This window comes from Sparus aurata, chromosome 19 (genome assembly GCF_900880675.1).
Source record: "Sparus aurata chromosome 19, fSpaAur1.1, whole genome shotgun sequence".
NCBI lineage: Eukaryota > Metazoa > Chordata > Actinopteri > Spariformes > Sparidae > Sparus > Sparus aurata.
In genome coordinates, this window is record NC_044205.1 from 9,377,585 (window position 1) to 9,396,546 (window position 18,962).

The 18,962-nt window shown below is 43.5% G+C and overlaps 1 protein-coding gene across 1 annotated transcript in view; it reads right to left on the bottom strand.

The window, feature by feature from the left end:
• LOC115570419 (partitioning defective 3 homolog) overlaps positions 1 to 18,962 on the bottom strand; it is a 350,543-nt gene that overhangs the window by 174,931 nt on the left and 156,650 nt on the right. Inside the window, exons 6-10 of the mRNA XM_030399018.1 lie at positions 11,547 to 11,653; positions 10,413 to 10,496; positions 6,450 to 6,575; positions 3,635 to 3,862; positions 2,267 to 2,454 (exon numbers count right to left, since the gene is read on the bottom strand). Of these exons, the coding sequence (XP_030254878.1) occupies positions 2,267 to 2,454; positions 3,635 to 3,862; positions 6,450 to 6,575; positions 10,413 to 10,496; positions 11,547 to 11,653 (733 nt within the window). The remainder of the gene's footprint in view (positions 1 to 2,266; positions 2,455 to 3,634; positions 3,863 to 6,449; positions 6,576 to 10,412; positions 10,497 to 11,546; positions 11,654 to 18,962) is intronic.

Consider the following 18,962-nt stretch of genomic DNA (forward strand, 5'->3'; position numbering starts at 1 on the left):
TTTATCATATTACAAACAAAAATATTTAACTTTGCACTGCAGCCCCAAACTGTCTGAGGATTCTGAAACTATGCTCGCAGTGCTCGGGGACCTCCGCCAAACATATTAGAGCAGCTTGTGACTGCATTTCCCCAGAGTGCGTTGCATTTAGCCTGCGCCGCTGCCCTCACTTGCCGCACTATTCCCTGAAGCTCGCTGTTACAGCCTCGGTGCCAGCTTTCATGGAAACATCTGCTCCCACTGACAGATAAAAAAAAGGAGCAAAGAGGAGACAGAGAGAGAGAGTGAGAGAGAGAGAGAGAGAGAGAGAGAGAGAGCAGGCAAGTCACATCAGCGCTGGTTCATTTCACAACCAGCCGCTCGTCAATGCATATGAAGATAGAGGAGTGATGGAAATGAGATGGAGTCTGGCAGTAAACCCACCACAATGGTTGGCCAAGATACAACTGCTCCGGTATCAAAGGCCTGTCCAAGTCCACACACACAAACCAACCTCAGCTGGTAACAGACTGATTGCTGAATCTTAATATCACAACCACAAGACCGTGATGATGCAGCCCGAGTGCATCAAACCGCATGAAGCAGAGATCCGTGTTTGCTTCCAGCCTGCTCATTTTTAGACAAAGCCTAAAGGCAAGCAGAGATTTTTAAATATTTCCTAAAGATTTAAGGTCGTCTTCCTCCGCCTATTCTTTACTGAGGGGAAAATAAATGCATACAGATGACGATGTGGCCCTTTGTCTCCTTTGTCTCAGTGAGGAGTGAGGAGGGGTGACAGAGCGGAACGTGGGTGATGGAGGCTGGGATGGAAATAGAAAGAGAGACAGGTGTTCTGTGTGTCTGCTGTCACTTAGAGGATGAACTTCTTTATGGGTGTCACATCAGCTGATTGATGAACAAATTAGTTCAACTGTATGTTTGTGTTTTAGAGTGAACTTTAAGTGCAGTTAAATGAAGAACGGCTCTGAATCAGGCTTGGATAAAACTCAAAACATTGTACAAAACAGAACATTCGCACCTTGAGGCTGTGATATCAGTTACACAGAGTTCTTCTTTAACTCTCCGCTGGTAAGAGCGGAAGTAATTGTCATGAAGGGAATGACAGAAATGTTGAAGCAGTTCTAATCTGTCTTAAAAAAAGACATTCTTATTTTTGCATAGCTGCAAGCAAAGTCAAACCACTTTTCTCAGCCCTATTTTAAAAAAAACAACTGTCAGCACAAATCAGTAGGTTCTGTGCGCAGGGACTCTCTTAAGGTATATTTTTTTCAACCTTTAATTGCTACTGGGATGATAGAATAAATAATGCAAAATAGTGAAGCCGTTTAGGATTGCATCAAACTTTTGATAATTCAGTCAAATCCACTGTGTGTCATATTGCAGATGGTTACATCATATCTTAAAATGTCACAAGCTGCGTTTGCTTCATAATGCTTTTCAATTATAAAACACGGGCAACCGAAAGTTTCTTCAAAACTTGTAAAGGAGGCTGTGACACAGGGCAGCTCTGGTAACATGCTGTCCCTTTAAATGACCAGCATGCCAAGTTACAGTGGACCCATCTGAGGTGTGTGGAGGTGTGTGGGGTTCGTGTGGTAGCAGCCTGCTGTCATTTGCATGAGATTTAATAAAAAGTTAACACAGTGGACTGTTCTGGATAGTGCCACTGTACTTTCAGATGTATCAGTATGGTGATATAGAGTTGGCTGCAGGTGTTTAACTGACTGAAGGAGAACATTTGACTCGAGTTTAAAGCAGCTTTGAACAATAGGGACTGTTAGAATCATTTATATTCACTTATTGATACATTAAGGCTGATTTACTGAGTTTTAATCTACAACATAGTCTTTCTAATGAAGATTAAAATGTATTTATATAAAAATGTAATTGACATTTTAGGCATTGTTGTGCTATTTATGTACGTTTGGATCGTACGTCCAATCAGCCACCAAAGTTGCAGCTGAGTGACACCGAGTCAAAAACAGACTGATTCAGAAATGTTTTTTTTCTGAGCGCAGAGTCTCTTGCTTTGTGCTGCCACATTTGAATGAATATCCCTCCTGTTTGTGCCATCTTCCCACAAAAACACCACCCAGACGGGCAAAGCATATCTTAAGATCAAGCAGCCAGACAAGTGCCTGTGCCTCCACCAAAATAGTCTGTGACGAATCCTTCCCTCTGCTGAAGTTTTCACGTTTCCATCGTACGTTTCTCATGAAAATGCTGAAAGATGCATGCACGCCTTCAGGTGCATGCCAGTTCTTACCTTTCCTCAGCTGGATGTTGAATCTGTGGCCTTTGTTCTTCAGGTAGGAGTTGGTGGACGGGTTCGTGCTGATCCTGCGCTGCAGGGTGGGGGAGGGGGCTGATGAGGTTCTGGAGACCAAGGTGTGGGGTAACGTGGCGTACCGTCGGCTCAGCTCTGGAGTGCTTCCTGCCAGGGGTCCCTGCTGGCTACAGAGCAAGACAAAGACCAAAGTTTGATTTGTTTTCACCGACATAAATAGACAGCGTGGAGTGGTGGAAAGCAGGAGCTCAGTTCCCTTCGACATCTTCTGCATGCTGCTTTGGTATCTTTGGTATTTACTGTATTTTCTACAGTTAACAAGTGGTATATCAGCATTCTATAAATAATCATATGCATCAGTTTCAATAACAACCAACACCAGGATGAACAAATTATTTCATAATGATATTATAGTTGGCCACTATTGACAACAATCATGTTAACAGCAGCTTTGGACGTGAAGGCTGGACCTTGCCCTCTCAATGGACCAGACGGTTTACAAAAATGCTCTCGTCCAGTCAATAATGTATTGGTTGACAAATTGCCCGTGGAGGTTAGGGTTGTTAATCCGTGAAAGTTCTGATATTGTGCTGCAAATTGTATTCAACTGTGCTGTGTCTGTCTCTTGTCAATGTACAGTAATCTGGTTGTTTTCTCTTTACTTTGAGCTAATTTCAAGGGCTATGCTTAAATAGCCATCATCTGTCAGGCTGCTATTATGTAAAGTAAGATGCACGACAACGTTCTCTCAACACTAAATGATTATGTCTATGGAGAATACCGACTAATGTCTCACAGAGACACATAGAGAGTGAATAGATGATTTAATATCAGTGAAATTAATACCATAAACCTGGAGACAAGGACCTACTTGATAAAGACCCACATGTTGAGTTTTCTGGAATGAAGCCAGACACATTACCGCAATGAATAGCAATAACAGGTAGATAAAATGGGCTTTTAACAGGATGATCAGCGATGCAGATGTGGAGATCTCTGGTACAAATTAGTATTAAACTCCTCACTCGCCTTTTATTGTGCAGCTTTTAAACTCTGACAGATTCACAGGGAACATATTAAGAGAAAGTTATTGACTGGTATAATTAAAACAGAATTGCATTCATTTGAAATTTGGCAGCCTGCGACTGCTTCACCTAATTATGTGCACAAACAAGACCTTTTGTTATTTTTCCAATCAACTGGTTGGACAGAAAGGCTTTCTTTCTATTAATGGTTCTGTGTGTCTTGCTTTTATCTGGTTTTCAAATCCTGTGCTGCCATTCAACTGCAAAGAGAAACACAATAATACAAAAAAAACTACAAAAACTAAAAGGCAGTAAAACCTACTTGTGGTTGAGGCCTGGTTGTGGTCCAGACCTGGGGATCAGTGCCCCCACCAGACTCGACCTGTCCCCCGAATGCTGAGAGTCTTGGCTAAAGCGGACTCTGTGGGACTGGGGAGAGCTGAGCTCGCTTTGGGCTGAGAGCATCTCGTACTGCCTCTTCATGGCTGCGGGGACCACATGGAAGAGGATGACCGGGCAACGCATGGCCTGTTTGAAAATGTGCTGGGCTCTGGAGGTAATAGAGAGAGAGTAAGGTCATTCAGACGGAAATGAATTAGCTTCAACATGATAAAAGACACAAGTACAATAATGGACTATCATAACTTGACTGATAGAGAATGATAAGGAAGGCCATGTTACACTGTATGTTTGAGATGTGATAGGGGGAGTCGAGGTTAAAGTGTCCAATCGCAGGGTTACTCAGAACATAGCAGCAGAGGACATAAATTACATTATCTATAATTACCAGCATCAAGGAAGGAAAGAGATAAGCATGGTGAGTCAGTGATTGAACATCATATATTGTGTATTCTATAGTATGCCAGCGAAACCTACTGTATGAGAAGTATCTAAGTCCCCCTTATAGTGTAGTAGTCTGTGTGTTGTTAGAAATGAGTGGACACGACAATCAGAACTGAGGCGATGAATCATGCATCCAGGAAGCTTTCCAGACAATACGATTCCAAAGAAAGCAGACACACACTTCATTTCTAACACACAACATGATGGGAAAAAAAGCCAAAACACACACTGGGTCTCATGCAAGTTTGGGTCCAAATAAGCCAAGACAAGAGCTCGACATCATTCCCAGACACAAGAATTGTTTAGTCTGGATTTGCTGGTGGCACTTAGCATATAGATAGACCGGCAAGGAGCGAGCCACACTGCAGCATTAGGGGCCGCAGGCACGGTGGATGTCTGGATTCCAACAATCCCACCTCCTGTTTCCAGACCCCCATTACAGCACCAGTAATACCATGCTGATTCAAATGACAGCCGCTAAGCTGCTCCCGCCACAACAGACAGCACTTCATTCAAGCTGTGTCACAGAGGCAAGGCGCGCACGCCGTACCATGCCACTTCTGCAGGATTTGGTCCTTCCCATCTTTATTCCTATGGTAATTCACAAAAATCACTCACATGTGCACATTGAGAGATGATGACTGAGGGAGTCAGTGTGTGTGTGTGTGCGTGTGTGTACGCTCCCACCTGCACATATAAAGTGCCATCACTCTAGCAATCAGCCTCCACGCGGGTCTGATTGAATAATAAATCACCCCATCAATGCATCATTACATTCAGTTAGATTAAGCGCCTCAAAATATTTACCCATGCAAAACAATCCAAGGAGATTAGACTATCACTTTAAATTGTCACTCTGTGCAGCGCACAATCAAGTGGGAGAGGGGGGGGGGGGAAGTGAGGGTGAAGATGGAGCGAAGAAAGTTTAGCTCCTCCACCTAATTTCCATGCAGAATCACAAACATCATATGCATTTGGATGCCGGAGAGGAGTATGTGTTTGGCAGGGGAGGGTAGGTGCGGAACGCTAGAAAACATCACTCCCTTGTGGATTTGGTTTGTAAGCCTCTTTCACACTAGAAAAGGCTCGGAAGGAAACTGGGATGTTTACTAATGACAATAGCATCGTTTGAACGGAAAAAAAGAAGGATCCTAAAACCTTAGTGGCTTTGTACACTGTCGGGTGAACACATTAACATAATGGGGTAAGGTAACCGTGATCGTCAGGAGTTTTACACGCCGGTGGAGAGACTTTCTTCTCTTCAGTAAAAAAAAAAAATGTAAGCATATCTTGCTTGAAAAAAAAAAGTATTTTAACAGCAATAGAGTTGTTAAAGAAAAATAAAAAATAGTCTCCAACTCTACTTCTGAATACAGAGGGGTTCCAAAACTTGGTTTCAGTTGCTGCCAATCATCCAGCAGGGTGGCTTTAAGCCCAGTCGTTTTAGATGATGGTGTCCAGCCCAGTCTGACTGTAGGCCGGGCCTTTGTTGGCAGGAATCTGGGCGATATCTTCCTGTGGAGCAGTAGATGATAAGGGAAAGAGCCAAGCAGACCTCCACACACTGAGACTCCAGAAGTAATCTATTTCTCAGCCTGACACACACACCTGCACACACACACACACACATACACACACATACAGGTGTAGATAACACTTTATGGCTCAGTGTAGCAGTGTGTGTGTTTGTGTGTGTGTGTGTGTGTGTGTGTGTGTGTATGTGTCAGAGGTGTGCAAGTATGCGCCAAGCGTGCATGCAGCCTGTGTGTGTTCGAGGGAGAAGGGTGGCTTTGGGTAAATGGTTGGATAGTCCCAGGTTTATATCTTCATTCCACTTTAGGAAATGAAGGGTCGCGATGAATCGATAGAAATGAATCAAGAAAAGGGCGTCAGCAGTTTTGGATCAGAGGCTGAAGCTGTGGCGAAGGAATGCAGGTCCCTGAGACCTATTACAGGATGACCAACAAAGACAGTAATATTTCTTTTTTATTGTGCAGCTGTGTGGGTGTCATGTCAAACTGCAGTTTAGGCTCCACTTATCAACAGCAACACTGTTTACTGTCACTGCGCTTAACGTCCAACACAGCGCTCTCAGCATCACTGAGCAAACGGTATCAGGTGATCAGTACAGTGTGTGTCCCAGCTCTGGATGTAGTGAAAACAATTCAAATCAGTGGGGCAAGAAGAGGACCTAAAGGAATTATTTCAAAAATAAGAGAGAGAGGAGATGTTTCTTTCAGAGAAAAGAGGACACTTCATATGACAGTTGATAGGCCGCAAACTTTTGAGCTTACTGTTCAAAGCGCAGGTGGCGAATGTCTGCCTGATTAATTTTGACGATACAGTCGTTCTCCTTGAAGAGATGCTCCTGCTCTGCCTTGCCCCCGTGTTCCAGGCGCCTCACAAGCAGGCCATGAGTCCTGGAAAATGATCACGTGACAGCACACAGATGAAACATTTAGACACATAGTGCAGCAATCATACCACACACAGTTCCACACATGTGGAAATAATACAAAAAAAACAGCAGGGTAAATGCGAGCCTTGTCCCCTGCATCCATAAAAGGTAATGACAATCCACAGAAGTACAGAGGAGAAGACATGTAGGAGGGAAAAGAGATGAATACTGAAGAAAGCGACATGATGGAAATTATCCAAAGATTTGAGTCAACGAGAAAGGAAATGAGTAAATAAGTATGAAGTCTTCATAGAGTTTTCTGGGGGTTTTTTTATTTTATCTTTTTTATCAGTGATCAGTTTATCAGTCATAATACCTTCAAAGCTGGAGAAAGTTATTAAGTTCACAAACTTCAGACCTATTGTACTGTACATTTTCAGCTGCTGCCACTAAAAGTAAAGTTTTTAAACTTTAAGCTTGGATAAAGACCTGTACTTTCCTGGGGCCTGAAGAAGCACTGCATTACTAACTAAATTTTAAGCCTCTGTCCATGCCTATGTCCCTGACTCTGTCTGCCTTTCTGTGGGCAGGTTTGAGAGAATGACAGGGCGGGTTGTCTGAGGTAATCCACACCAACAGCTAAGAGATCATCTTAGGGCTTCAGAGGAAACGCTGCAGTTGCCTTCACTGGAGCTTAAGACGAGCGCCGGCAGTGCTGTAATAAATACCCGAACAGTTCCACGGCAGTGCCATCTCAGCACTCCTCAAAAAAAAGGCAACCTTTACCTTCAAATACACCCCCTCTCTCCCTCCTCTAAATAAATACATCAGTGAGCTCCTTTGGGGCTTTAGTAAGGCCCTGAGGATAACCGCATGCAAAGAGATCTGATGTGCGCTCGCGCAGCAGAACTACAAACTCCATCCGTCTCTAAGGCGGCAGATGCCTGAGGTAGCAGGTAGACTGAGTGCAAACGTCTGGTGTCCTTGCATAAACTGACAAAAAAGTTTGGAGGCTTACTTTTGGGAAATTAAAAATAATGATGAAATATATCAGAGCCACAACTATTCAGAAGCCAGCGTGAGATTTATAAGAAATAGTAAATTGTCCTGCAATCGGCAGCTCATCAGGAGCAAGGACATAGGCTGCGTGCTTTTCATAATCCTTGGTTACTTCCTATCTTTTCAATGGACACATAAACAGCAGCGCATTTAAACTGTGACCCTGTTTACCGCAGACATCAAGGGCGGATCTGCAGAGCTCTTTAGCATTTCCACCAAACAGGGCCACTTTCAGGACATTGCTCTAATTGGCTGCATAATGTGGATGTACACGCTCACACCGCAGACTCATCTCAGCTCCTCAACAGGGTAAATGGTTCAGCATTAAGTTGAAATTAAAGATCACAATAGGCCTTTCCCTCTTCCTCGGTGTGTGAGCTGGCTTTGCCAGGTCAGCTTAAGTGTGTTGAACAGAGAGTAATTGCGGGTGCTGTGGAAGTGGACATGATTGTGCTTTATCTCCATAAGTGTTGGCAGCTTGAAAACAAAGTATTACGCATGGAGATTACACCGTGGACACACTCTAATGACTTCTGATCTGGTAGCAGACAAGAGACAGTAGATAAAGGAGTTTTGGTTGATCCCTGATCAGTATTCAGAGCAGCAGCAGGGAGGATTGGGGATAAAGCTGCATCTTTTAGAGATCTGAAGAAGATGATTTTGTAAAAGCACTATCATTGTGATGACTGTAATGTACTGCCACCATCACAATTCCTCTGCATCTCATACTAATAGGTTTTTTTTAGATACAAAACAGTAAGTTGGTGGAGTGGAAAAGCTAAAGAAAAATCTAAATGGTATTTTCACAAGCTGCAAGTCAGTGAATTCATTAGTTGCCAAATATAAGTAGAAGGAGTTTGTAGTCCAAAGACTCTGGAGAAAAAAACATCAGTCCCACTTTCCCTTGAAGACAAACGTGATCGTACTGTAAGGCTTTACTCCATCTTGTGGCTGGGCAGCAGTGCTGAGGAATGGTTTGAGCACGGCCACCTGCGCTCATCTACTGCCTTTAATCAAATAATAATCCAATCAGGATGTGTTTATGCACGGCAATTATGTCCACAGTTTGTTTACAATTGAAACTGGTCATGGAATGAGAAGTTCATTAAGCAAAGAATGCATCTGCGTGGGGCGTGTGTGCGTGCGTCTGTGTGTGCAGATGTACAGCGTATTTATGTCTGCGTAGAATTCCAAGAGATCAGCTCTGTGTGATTGCACTTTATGGGAGCACATATCCCCAGATAAGTCCATACTGTTGACAAGCTGAGTTCATTTTCAGGTAGGGATCTCAGTGTGTGTGTGAGAGTAAGAGAAAGAGAGACAGTGTCTACTGAAACTCTCTTTCAGAGACTTGAAGCTCTCTCCTGTAGCTGTCTCCCCCTCGTGCTTGGATCTGACTTGATGTCAGTACAGTGGAGCAGAATGCGGGCAGCCGGCGCTGGAGTGCCTGCAGTTCCTTGTTTGCTGTCTGCTTTCGCTGGCTGTCTGACCCCAGTGGCCCTGGTCTAGACACTAATGACAGCCCGCTGAGCCTAATGCCTCCTGTCCTAGCTCACAGCTCACAGGAAAGAGCTGGGCCAGGCCATTAGCATCAACCCACTGACCAGACGCTAAGTCTTATCATGTCTCAAGTTAATTGAAGGCTCTGATAGCTATTAGTGCCGACCTTAGCTGATGGAGAAGAAATTTACTGGCCATGCAGCATTACTGCTATATCTTACAAGATGCGGTCTGATTTAGTGGGAATACAGAGGAGCTTAAGGATAAAAGCATGTCTAATAAACTGTTGGATCTGAACTTTATTTGAGCAATATCACTTGGTGCGACTCATCGGGAGTCATTATTTCCCGCCTCTGACTCAGGATAACTCAAAGTGTCACCGCTTCTAAGGGAGTCAATCACACGAGGTCAAAGCTAAATATAGTTTCCTGACACCTGCTTATAAACAGCGATAGGATTAGTGTCCCAGAGAAATGATACGCGGCAATCCTCAATGACAGCCGTCCTCCCTCTCTCCCTCAAATGTCATCCCATTTCATCTCCTCACTCTGTCTTTTCACCTCACCCCCCTGCCTCCCTCTCCTCAGCGCTGAGTAGTCACATCTCCCCTTGGTGATGTGCCAGTCCCTTAGCATGCAGCAGGGATCCGTGTTCTACACAAGCTTTTAGCTTGATTACATCTGGCTACTTCCTCTGTCCTTTATTTTTTTTTCTGGAATAACTATAAACTGGGATGCATTCATTCCTCCTCTTGTCCCCTGTCATCAATATTCTTTATCAGTTAAAAAAAAAAAAAAGCAGAAGGAAGCAGTCCAAACCACCTTCAAGGCAGAGCAGACACTGTTGTGACTCACATAGGTTAGAATTAAATAAAAGAAGAACTCAACTTTTAAAAAAAAGTGTGCAGTCAAGAGCAAAAACTACTTTCATCTGTTCTCCTTGCCACTGGGGGCTTTAGAGCTGTGGGAAAAGAGTGGTGCTGGGTATGGGCGTGGTGCTTCAGCAGCAAGACTCACAAAAATAAGATGATAAGATGGCCGGAAGACTCAAAGTCAGTGAAAAAAGGCAGCCTGGAGTAACAAGTTAAAAGAGACGAATAAGGGAGAACAGAGAGCTGAGAGTTAGAGAAAGTAGGGGGAAAATATGAGTGAAAGGATGAGCAAAAGTTAAAAGAAAGCAACATCCACAGGGCTTCACACCAAAGGATGCAGGAGACAAATAGGATCGTGAAACTAACCAGCTAGTGTCGCACATTAAGCTGCATTGATTCTTAGATTTTACTTTGTTTTATTCTTTTTACCTGACATCCTGTGAACTGAGAGGCACTACGTGGATCCCCAGGGGCCCTCCTTCATTGGACACCTCGACCGGCTTGAGCATGCCTCTACAGGGCGGTGATGGATGAGGCCGAGAGGACAAGAAGAAGGAGGGGGAAGGGGGGAGACGTGCATGAGTAACAAATAATAGGAATGACAAGAAAATGTAGAAAAGCAGGCTGTAAAAGACAACAGTCAAACATGACAAGACGCTGATGGGGTGTATGGGCTGGGGGTTGGCGTGGCCTTACTGGTGGAGGCTGCATTGTGTTTGTGCCTATATAAAGTCATCCATTACTAAGTCAGTCTGCTGGACCTCAGGGTCGATTAGGGACCCAAATGGAGACTCCAATTAAGTGATTAAGATCAGATTGTTGTGCTAAAAGAGAACAGATTAATTGAAAAACGTGTGAGGAAGCGAGGGGAGAGGAGGAGAAGGTTAATTTGTGCGGATAAAGACGCGAAGACAAATGAACACAAGCAGCCGTTGATGCAGATGTGTGTTCTGATGTTAATGGAAGAAGGCGTGGTCCTTATGTACACTCTGTGTCACTGTCATGTGATTATGTGTGTTTAGGTGTTTAATGACGATGTTGCGGTGATGATTAACCTTTCGGGCATCACTGTGATGAATTCAAAGGACAGCTCACCATGATTATAGAAAAACATATATTCTGCCGTACCTCTAGCAGAACATACAAATGCACATTTTTATTTTATTTCATTTTATTAGTCTGGGTTTTGTGATTCATGCAGCAGTCACGTATAACATTTTATTAAATCTGTGTGGCACACAGCATCAAAGAGTTTACAGCGTGCTTTAAGATGAATGCTAAGCATTAGCATGCTAACTTGCTCACAATAACAATGCACGATAAGGATGCAGTGGTGGCAGGAATACTATTTTACACGTTCACCAGCTTAGTTTAGCGTGTTAGCATGCTAACATTTCCAAAGGATAACTAAACGCAGAAAAGCCGCGGCCTTAGCTCTTACCTGATGATGGAGCTATATGAAAAGTTGAGGGACCCACAAAGTTGGTACAATTCTAAAGGGAACATGGATGTGCAACACATTTCAAGGCACTTCATCTAACATGTTTGTTGGGGATCACTCACTCTAGGTTTATCACAGGTGAATGTTCCAATGAGGAATCAGCCCTCCCGACCGGCTCTATCCGCTCAATCCTCCTTTCTTGTTTCCTTCGCTCTTCTTCCTCCTCCTCCTAGAAAAAAAAAAAAGAAAGAAAAAAAAAAAAGAACATAAATCATTAAAAGACTGTTCCAGCAAAGTAAAAGAAAACTCACCCTCCTCTCTCTGTCATTATGTCTATTTGGCTGTGCCTGCATCTCCTCCTCTCCTGCCTAAATCTCCTTTCTGGCTTTTAATCCAATTACCTGCAGGAACAAGTAACGGCCTCTGTTCTAAATCAAAAGAGACTTTCAGTATGGGAGCACTGATGATGCTGTAGAAACGTCCCTCCCCAGCCAAACTCTTCAGTGACTGTAGTGACAAAGTGGCCCTGATCGATTGATCCTGCTCAATCAATCAGGTCTGGCCTGGGGCATGGCACCGCTGCCGGATTTTTGCGGTGATGCGATCAGGTCTAGAGTGAAGGAAAGTGGTCGCGGCCGCTGTCATTTGTTTCTCTCACTCTCTTCATTTCATTTACTCATCTTCCTTCAGGGCCATTAGGCAGCAGGGCCGGGAGGCGGCGGCTTTTACAGGCGAGTCAGACGTCTGAGGTCTTAACTAGGCTCTGGGACCAGACAGAGCAGCTTCATGCTCTCCTTAATGGGGAATAAAATCTTTATCTGAGCTCTCTTTATGGAGATGGTGCAGATAGAGCAGGGCACTTACATGCCGTGATGACATGCCGCATGTAGGATAGGGGGGAGACATATTTAGTATCACAGGGTCCGACATCAAATTATCATCTGCTGAGGGTTAGTTACAGGAGAAGCTTCCTCAACAAGTGACAAGCATGCTGAACATCAATATTTCTTCATTTTAAAAGTAGAGCTATTTCAGATGTTGCTTCCACACCTGTTAGTAACTGCTGACCAAAGTGTCTGACTGTGTGTGTTTTTCTCCGTGTGTATATGCTCGTTGGCACCCAGAAAGCACTATGGCTCCTTTGGAGGGTCTGCTGAAATGCTTTGTTAGCCACCGCTATTTCCCCGCCCTCACCCCTCACCTTGCTCTTTCTCTCTCTTTTACCCAAATGTCAGGCACATCCAAATACGTTTTGCGCTTTCCTGGTTACTTTATGGAAATGGATTCAACCCTTTTCAGAGGCCACAATATCTTTGACGACACACAGGGAGACTCTGTCCCCGATTTATTTATTAGAGTCGGGGGTTGGGGCGGGATGGGGTGGGCATGAAAATTTCATCAGCAGCCTACCTTAAGAGACCTCGACTCACCCTACCTGTCTGTTTCCCCTCCCTAACCGTCCAATGTGAAAATGAGTCAGTCAACCTGTCACCCGCGCCTTTAATTACATGTCAGCTGAGGTCCTAGATGCCACACAGGGCCAGTACAAAGCCTTTTATGAAAATTCCCAAGCGGGTTGGTTGGATCTTTTCCATGCACATAATTGCTAACAGTACTTGGCCACCTGTGGAAATCCATACGACAGGAAAAATAAATATAAGACCATATACGCATGTTATATAAGCCTAGAATGCAGAGACATAGGCATGAAAGCCAAGATAAGGTTGACTTTAGAAAGGCTATTTTAAGATGCAACAATGGTGCTCGTTGCCTTTGTCTCATTAGACAGCAAAATGATATGAGGAGCGAGCTGATTCACAGTGTATCATCACACAAAGTGACATGTAATTAACTTCAGTAACAGCAGCACTCAGCAACGATCTCCTCCTGTAGGTTGCAATCGGTTGTGCCGTGCAACTCTTTTTCCCTCTAAACATCTTTCTGCTTTCTGATATGACAAGATGGAATACAGAATATGTAGTTTTATGGTCAAAGCATCAAGGTGAAAGGCATCTTTCACTTTCACCCGGCCAAAGGGACCACGTAAGTCAGCTGAGCGTGTGAATTTGAGAGGTGAAATCACCATAAAATGGCACAGGTGGATATCAGAGCAGCACCGGAGAAAGGTGGTATATCTATTCAGTTATGCACCACTGTGTAAAACTGAGAGGAAGTGTGAAAATGGCGTGAAAGGAAAGAAGGACTCGGTGATGAAAAAGGTGGAAATTTCTTGAGCGAGGTGGCAATGGAGAAAAGAGGAGAGGAAAAGAGATGTGAATGAGAGTAATGGGACAGAGAAGATAATGCTTTGATCGAAGTGGAAGAAAGCTGAAAACGTGTTGAGATTGGAACTTTCTTAAGTGTTTTCTCATTGATGTAAGTGCAGTGAGCAGCCTCACACCCTCCTGATCCAGATAGTGACGTCTGTGAACTACTTATTAAAGTGGAGCTATTTCAGTGTTGTGTCTTTACAATATGTTTTATGAACACTGTATTATTATTAAGCACATTTAAACCTGAAACACAACATCATTGTGTAGCTGACACAGACAATAGATCTGTCTTACACCACTGGTCCTGCTTGTTCTAGTGTTTTGATATATCACAGCCATTGGGGGTGTTTTGATTCTCATAACTCAATGCACAACATGTCAGTGACATGACTGACACTTGACATTTGATTCACGAGACAGTGCTTAAGTGGTCGCTGTGGTTCATTAGAGTCCAGACCAGGAATATCAACCAGCAAGCATACAGCCTCTTCAAAATATGGACGTCTGGTCTGTGATTTAACCACACGAATACAAAGCTCATCTAAGATAAATAATTGCTTGTTAAAATTGACATTAAATGCACTGAAGTCCACTTCTTCCTTTAATGCAGGGCCATAATTATAATTATGGGGGACACATCCGTCCTAAAATATAAACATTTGCTATGCTACAACAGGCAACCACGCATCCCAGTCTGAAAAATAATGATTAACAAATGTGATCACAATCATAGAATTAACTTAACGCATCACCATTATTTTTACTACCTGTTCCAGTATTGCAGTAAATATGGCTCACCAGGACTCTCTACAAACATGGTGTTTTGCCTGGGGCGGTGCTACAGTCACACAGAGTGTTATCGTTAGCTACCTAGCATACATTCTGCACGTTAGCTAGTTAATAAATGAAATGTTCCACCCGTAGGAGTGGAAGATTTGTTCACCCCAAATGTTAACTCCGTGGCTATGGCCTGACTCAGTGTTGCGTTGGTATTACAGGGGTCATGGGCAGCAGAGGAAACCATTTCCCTTTATATTCACTGCCAGTCCACTTATTGTCTGTCCCCGTGTCAGTGGCAGAGCCAAGCCCTGAGTGACAGCAGAGGAGAGACACAGGCTAAATATACATCCGTCTTTCTCTGCCCCTCCACTCACCCTCTGTTCTCTTTTTCTTTGTCTCTCCATCACTCTGAATCTCCTCTTTCCTCCTCTCTAAAAACCCTCTACTTCTTCCTCCCCTGAGTGCTTTTAGCACCCCGTTGATCCCTTGGTAACCAGTGGAGTGGGGAAGCAACAAGGCTTTTCAACTCACCATGGCACTCATTTCTCTCTCTCTCTCTCTCTCTACTTCCCTCCATCCCCTCCCTCCCTCCTTTCCTCATTCCCTCCCCCACCTCGCTCCCTTTCTACCCTGCAGTGGTGAGGGCTCAGAGCCCTGATCTGTGGCCAAAAATCCACCATCCCCCTTAACAAAGAAGGGAAGCAAGTGTTAGAGGCTTGGCCATCGGACAGCTGCAGCATTAGATTATTGAGACTCATATAAGAAAAAGAGGGAGAGGGAAAGAGGGAAGGAGAGAGAGGGAGAGCGAGAGCAAAGTGCAGAGTCTTGTTACCTTCAAATGGACAAGCAGGTTAGAACCGTAAGAGGAGCAAGGAATAAAGTGGGAGGATGGGCGAGAGGTAGCAGCTGTCTGCTCAGGAGGGAAAAGTACACACACACACGCAGACCACTGCTGAAGGGTTAGGGCAAAGGGTGTGTGTTGAGGAGCTGTCATCCTCCATCAGCCACTGTCCTAAAGGACACCTACTGTAAGCATGTGTGTATGTGTCATGCCATTTGCTATGGGGAAGTACAACATGTAGTTGTTAGGGGAAAGGAGGGCGAGGACTCCCTCCTGAGCTGATCTTTCTCATCAAGGGCTTAACAAGGACAGGTCCAAAGGTTGCAGGGAATGGTGTGTTTCTGGCCACAGCCCCTCCTTTAGGGCTGAGGTCCACATCTGTGTGACAGCTCCATGGAGTGGACAGGTTTCCCTGTCGGATGATGTCACATGCACTTACTATAGGCGCTACAGAACAATGGAAGCCGAATAACAGGATATAGAAATGTCTTAAAATGATCGAGGTGCTTTTTCGCCGTATGAACAATAAAGGAAACAAGCAATTTGAGCAGAGCATTTAGCAAAAAGGCTGTTGAAATATTTGCAGAGACGCCCCTCTCGCTCCGGATCCAGCTAAACATATGGAAAAATATTTGTGCAAGGTGACATACACCCCTTGTGGAAACATTAAAGCAGCCAAAGGTAACAAACGCTGGCAACATTCAGCAAGCAGGGGAAAAAAAAAGCAGGCGAGGCTCCGCAAAAGGTTAAGGAGCCATAATTGTACCCTCATTACCTCCAGATATTGCAGTTCAACTAAACACTGTACAACAGACCGGACCAAACAGGACTTCACAGGACCGCTGCATTGCACAATGGCACTGATATACACAGACAAGTTGCCGGTAATAACTCTTAATAGTCCTATTAAAGTTCCTTTGACCTCACCAGGCAATTACCAATATTTTTCCATTTTAACTGGAGCCAGAGTCTCATTTTTTTCAATTAGCAGTTAAAAGAGGCTTTATGGCCTTGGACACCTACATTTGAGTAACAGATACGAGCTTGTGTGCTTCAAAATAGAGCAACAGCCTTCACCAGCTGCTGATGGATTTATATGCAGTGTGTAGGATGAGGGTACCTGTGACAGAAATCATCACACATGGGGTATTCTTCATGTTACAGAAGGCCTTTTATCCTTCATATCCATCCCCGCAGAGAAATCTGCCATTAAAACTATGCACCAAAATGGCCTCTGTGAAATAACTGGACATGACTGTTTCACCCTAGGACCCCACCCTTCCCACCTTCCTTAACGCGTTATTCCAAAACTCCGCCCATCAAACTCCAAAGCCATTAAAACAACTAATACGTCACAAGGACTAAGATTATGAGACACTTATGTACATTTATGTTGGGGATTAGGGAACATTATAAAAGGCTGGACAGAGAGTTAAAGTGGTTAGTGGATGATGAGAGGGTCATAATGACCCCTTTCATTCAAACCACAAGTTCCCTGAATGGCACTTAATGGGTGTCAGCAGAGAGGCAAACAGTTTAAGCAGACTTTCTTATCTTTTTTACATTGTTACGATCTTAAGGAACACAATGTTATAAGCTAATGGTGATTTCAATACAAGGCAATTAGGATTTATTGTGTTGATGTAAATGGAGCTGTACACAGAATGTACCGCGCAGTGCGTACTATATTAGGCCCTCTTTCTGTGAATGTTTCATTTGTTTGGCAAACTATTAGCTCCCTGTTGGACTGGAAACTGCAGACCTGGAAGGAAATCAAAGCCATGTGACCTCGGCGTCTGCTATCTCTTGTTTTGTATGTGTGAGGGGGAGAGAGAGAGAGAGAGGGAGGTTACCATTCTAAAGTCCTATGTTTGTGTGCCAACGGGAGAAGCCGAGGCGATGCCTGTCCTCCGATGAGGACATGTGTTGTCTTTCATATTTCACGCCCCGCACCCATGGGCTCCAGCCTTGTTCAAAGGAGGGCACTTGCATTCCAGATAAGATGTACTATTCCTTTTGATAATGAGGAGAGGGAGTCAAATATGTGTTGTTGTGCTAGGTTAGGACAGTGGGGAGTGGGGTTGGGTTTAATTGGGGGTTGGGTATCAAGAACCTGTTCTGAATTGGAATCATTGCTACATTTTTTTAAAAAAGGGGAAACTCAGAAAGACCGTTTCGCTACCAACAGCCAGTGATGGGAATAACGGCGCTAAAATAAACGGCGTTACTAACGGCGTTATTTTTTTCAGTAACGGGTAATCTAATTAATTACTATTTCCGTAGTTACAATGCCAGTACCGTTACCGACAATTAAATGTGGCGCGTTACAAACTTAAGACATATTTACAATTAAAAAAAAAGGAAAAGCAACGCAATAGTTACTTTCCCTGGTAACTAGTTACTTTTATAGTGGAGTAATTCAGTTACTAACCCAGTTACTTTTTGGTACAGGTAACTAGTAACTATAACTAATTACTTTTGAAAGGTAACATGCCCAACACTGATGACTGCAAAGTCTGGAGTTAGCCTACACTCTTGTGGGTATGTTTATGTTGTCTGTATGCATGTGCCAATGTATTACTGCTCACACGACAGCAGTGATAAACACCAATGTGAAATTGAGGAAGTTTGTATGGAATGACAGAAGAATATTCTGCAGCATGGCTTAAGAATGCAACATCTTTTATGAGATGTTCATGACCACAAGGCCTCATAATTAGCTAATGCTAGCAATGTATTGTGTAAAACAGGAAACATTTATCTTGTGGAAGACAGAACATATATATATATATATATATATATATATATATATATATATATATATATATATATATACACATTTTTTTTTTTTTTTTTTTTTTTTATTGAACTGACCTTTAAATACCAATGTTATTAAACATTTTATATAAAAAAAAAATGGCTTTTGGATTAGGTGAGAACCCAAAACTGAATCCCGATAATGATAACCAGCCATAGTGGGGACATGAGGCTTTATGTTTCTTCTATATCAATATATCTCTATATCTATTACATATTTTCCCGCTAGAGACACAATTGGTCAAGTTTAATATAACTTCACCATTACAACACATCTTTTTAATCAGCGAAAAACCCCTAGCCCTTAAATCTGTTATTGTTGTGTTATGGAACAAACATGGCTTCTGGCTCATAGAAGTTCAGGCACTGACGTGGATTTACTTGAGGCGAATTATAGGGACAGACAGGTTCCTAATGCTGTTAAGCAAATTAGATCAGAGATGTGAGGCTGCATTTGTCCACATCAGGACGGAGAGCAGCGAGAAGTGGAGGGGTGGGGGTGAGAGACGGACAGTGCTGTTTGTGGAGCTGATATTTAGAAAAACAAAGGCCTGTCTCTCTCGTTGCGCCACTCACTCTCCCTATTTGTCTCTCCACGAAATCTTTGTCTCTTCTTTTGTCTCTGCCTCTGTCAGTGATAGACCTGCTGTGTGTGGAATACATCATCTGCCAGCGCCTGTTTCATATCAGGCCCGGGCTGATCTATCAATGACACAGCTGCCTTTGCCTTTGCCCACTGTATCGTTAAATTGCACTTTAATTAAATTAGGCCTGCTAATTATGAGGGCTTAAATCAATCACCAGGTCAATAACAAAGGCCCAAAGCG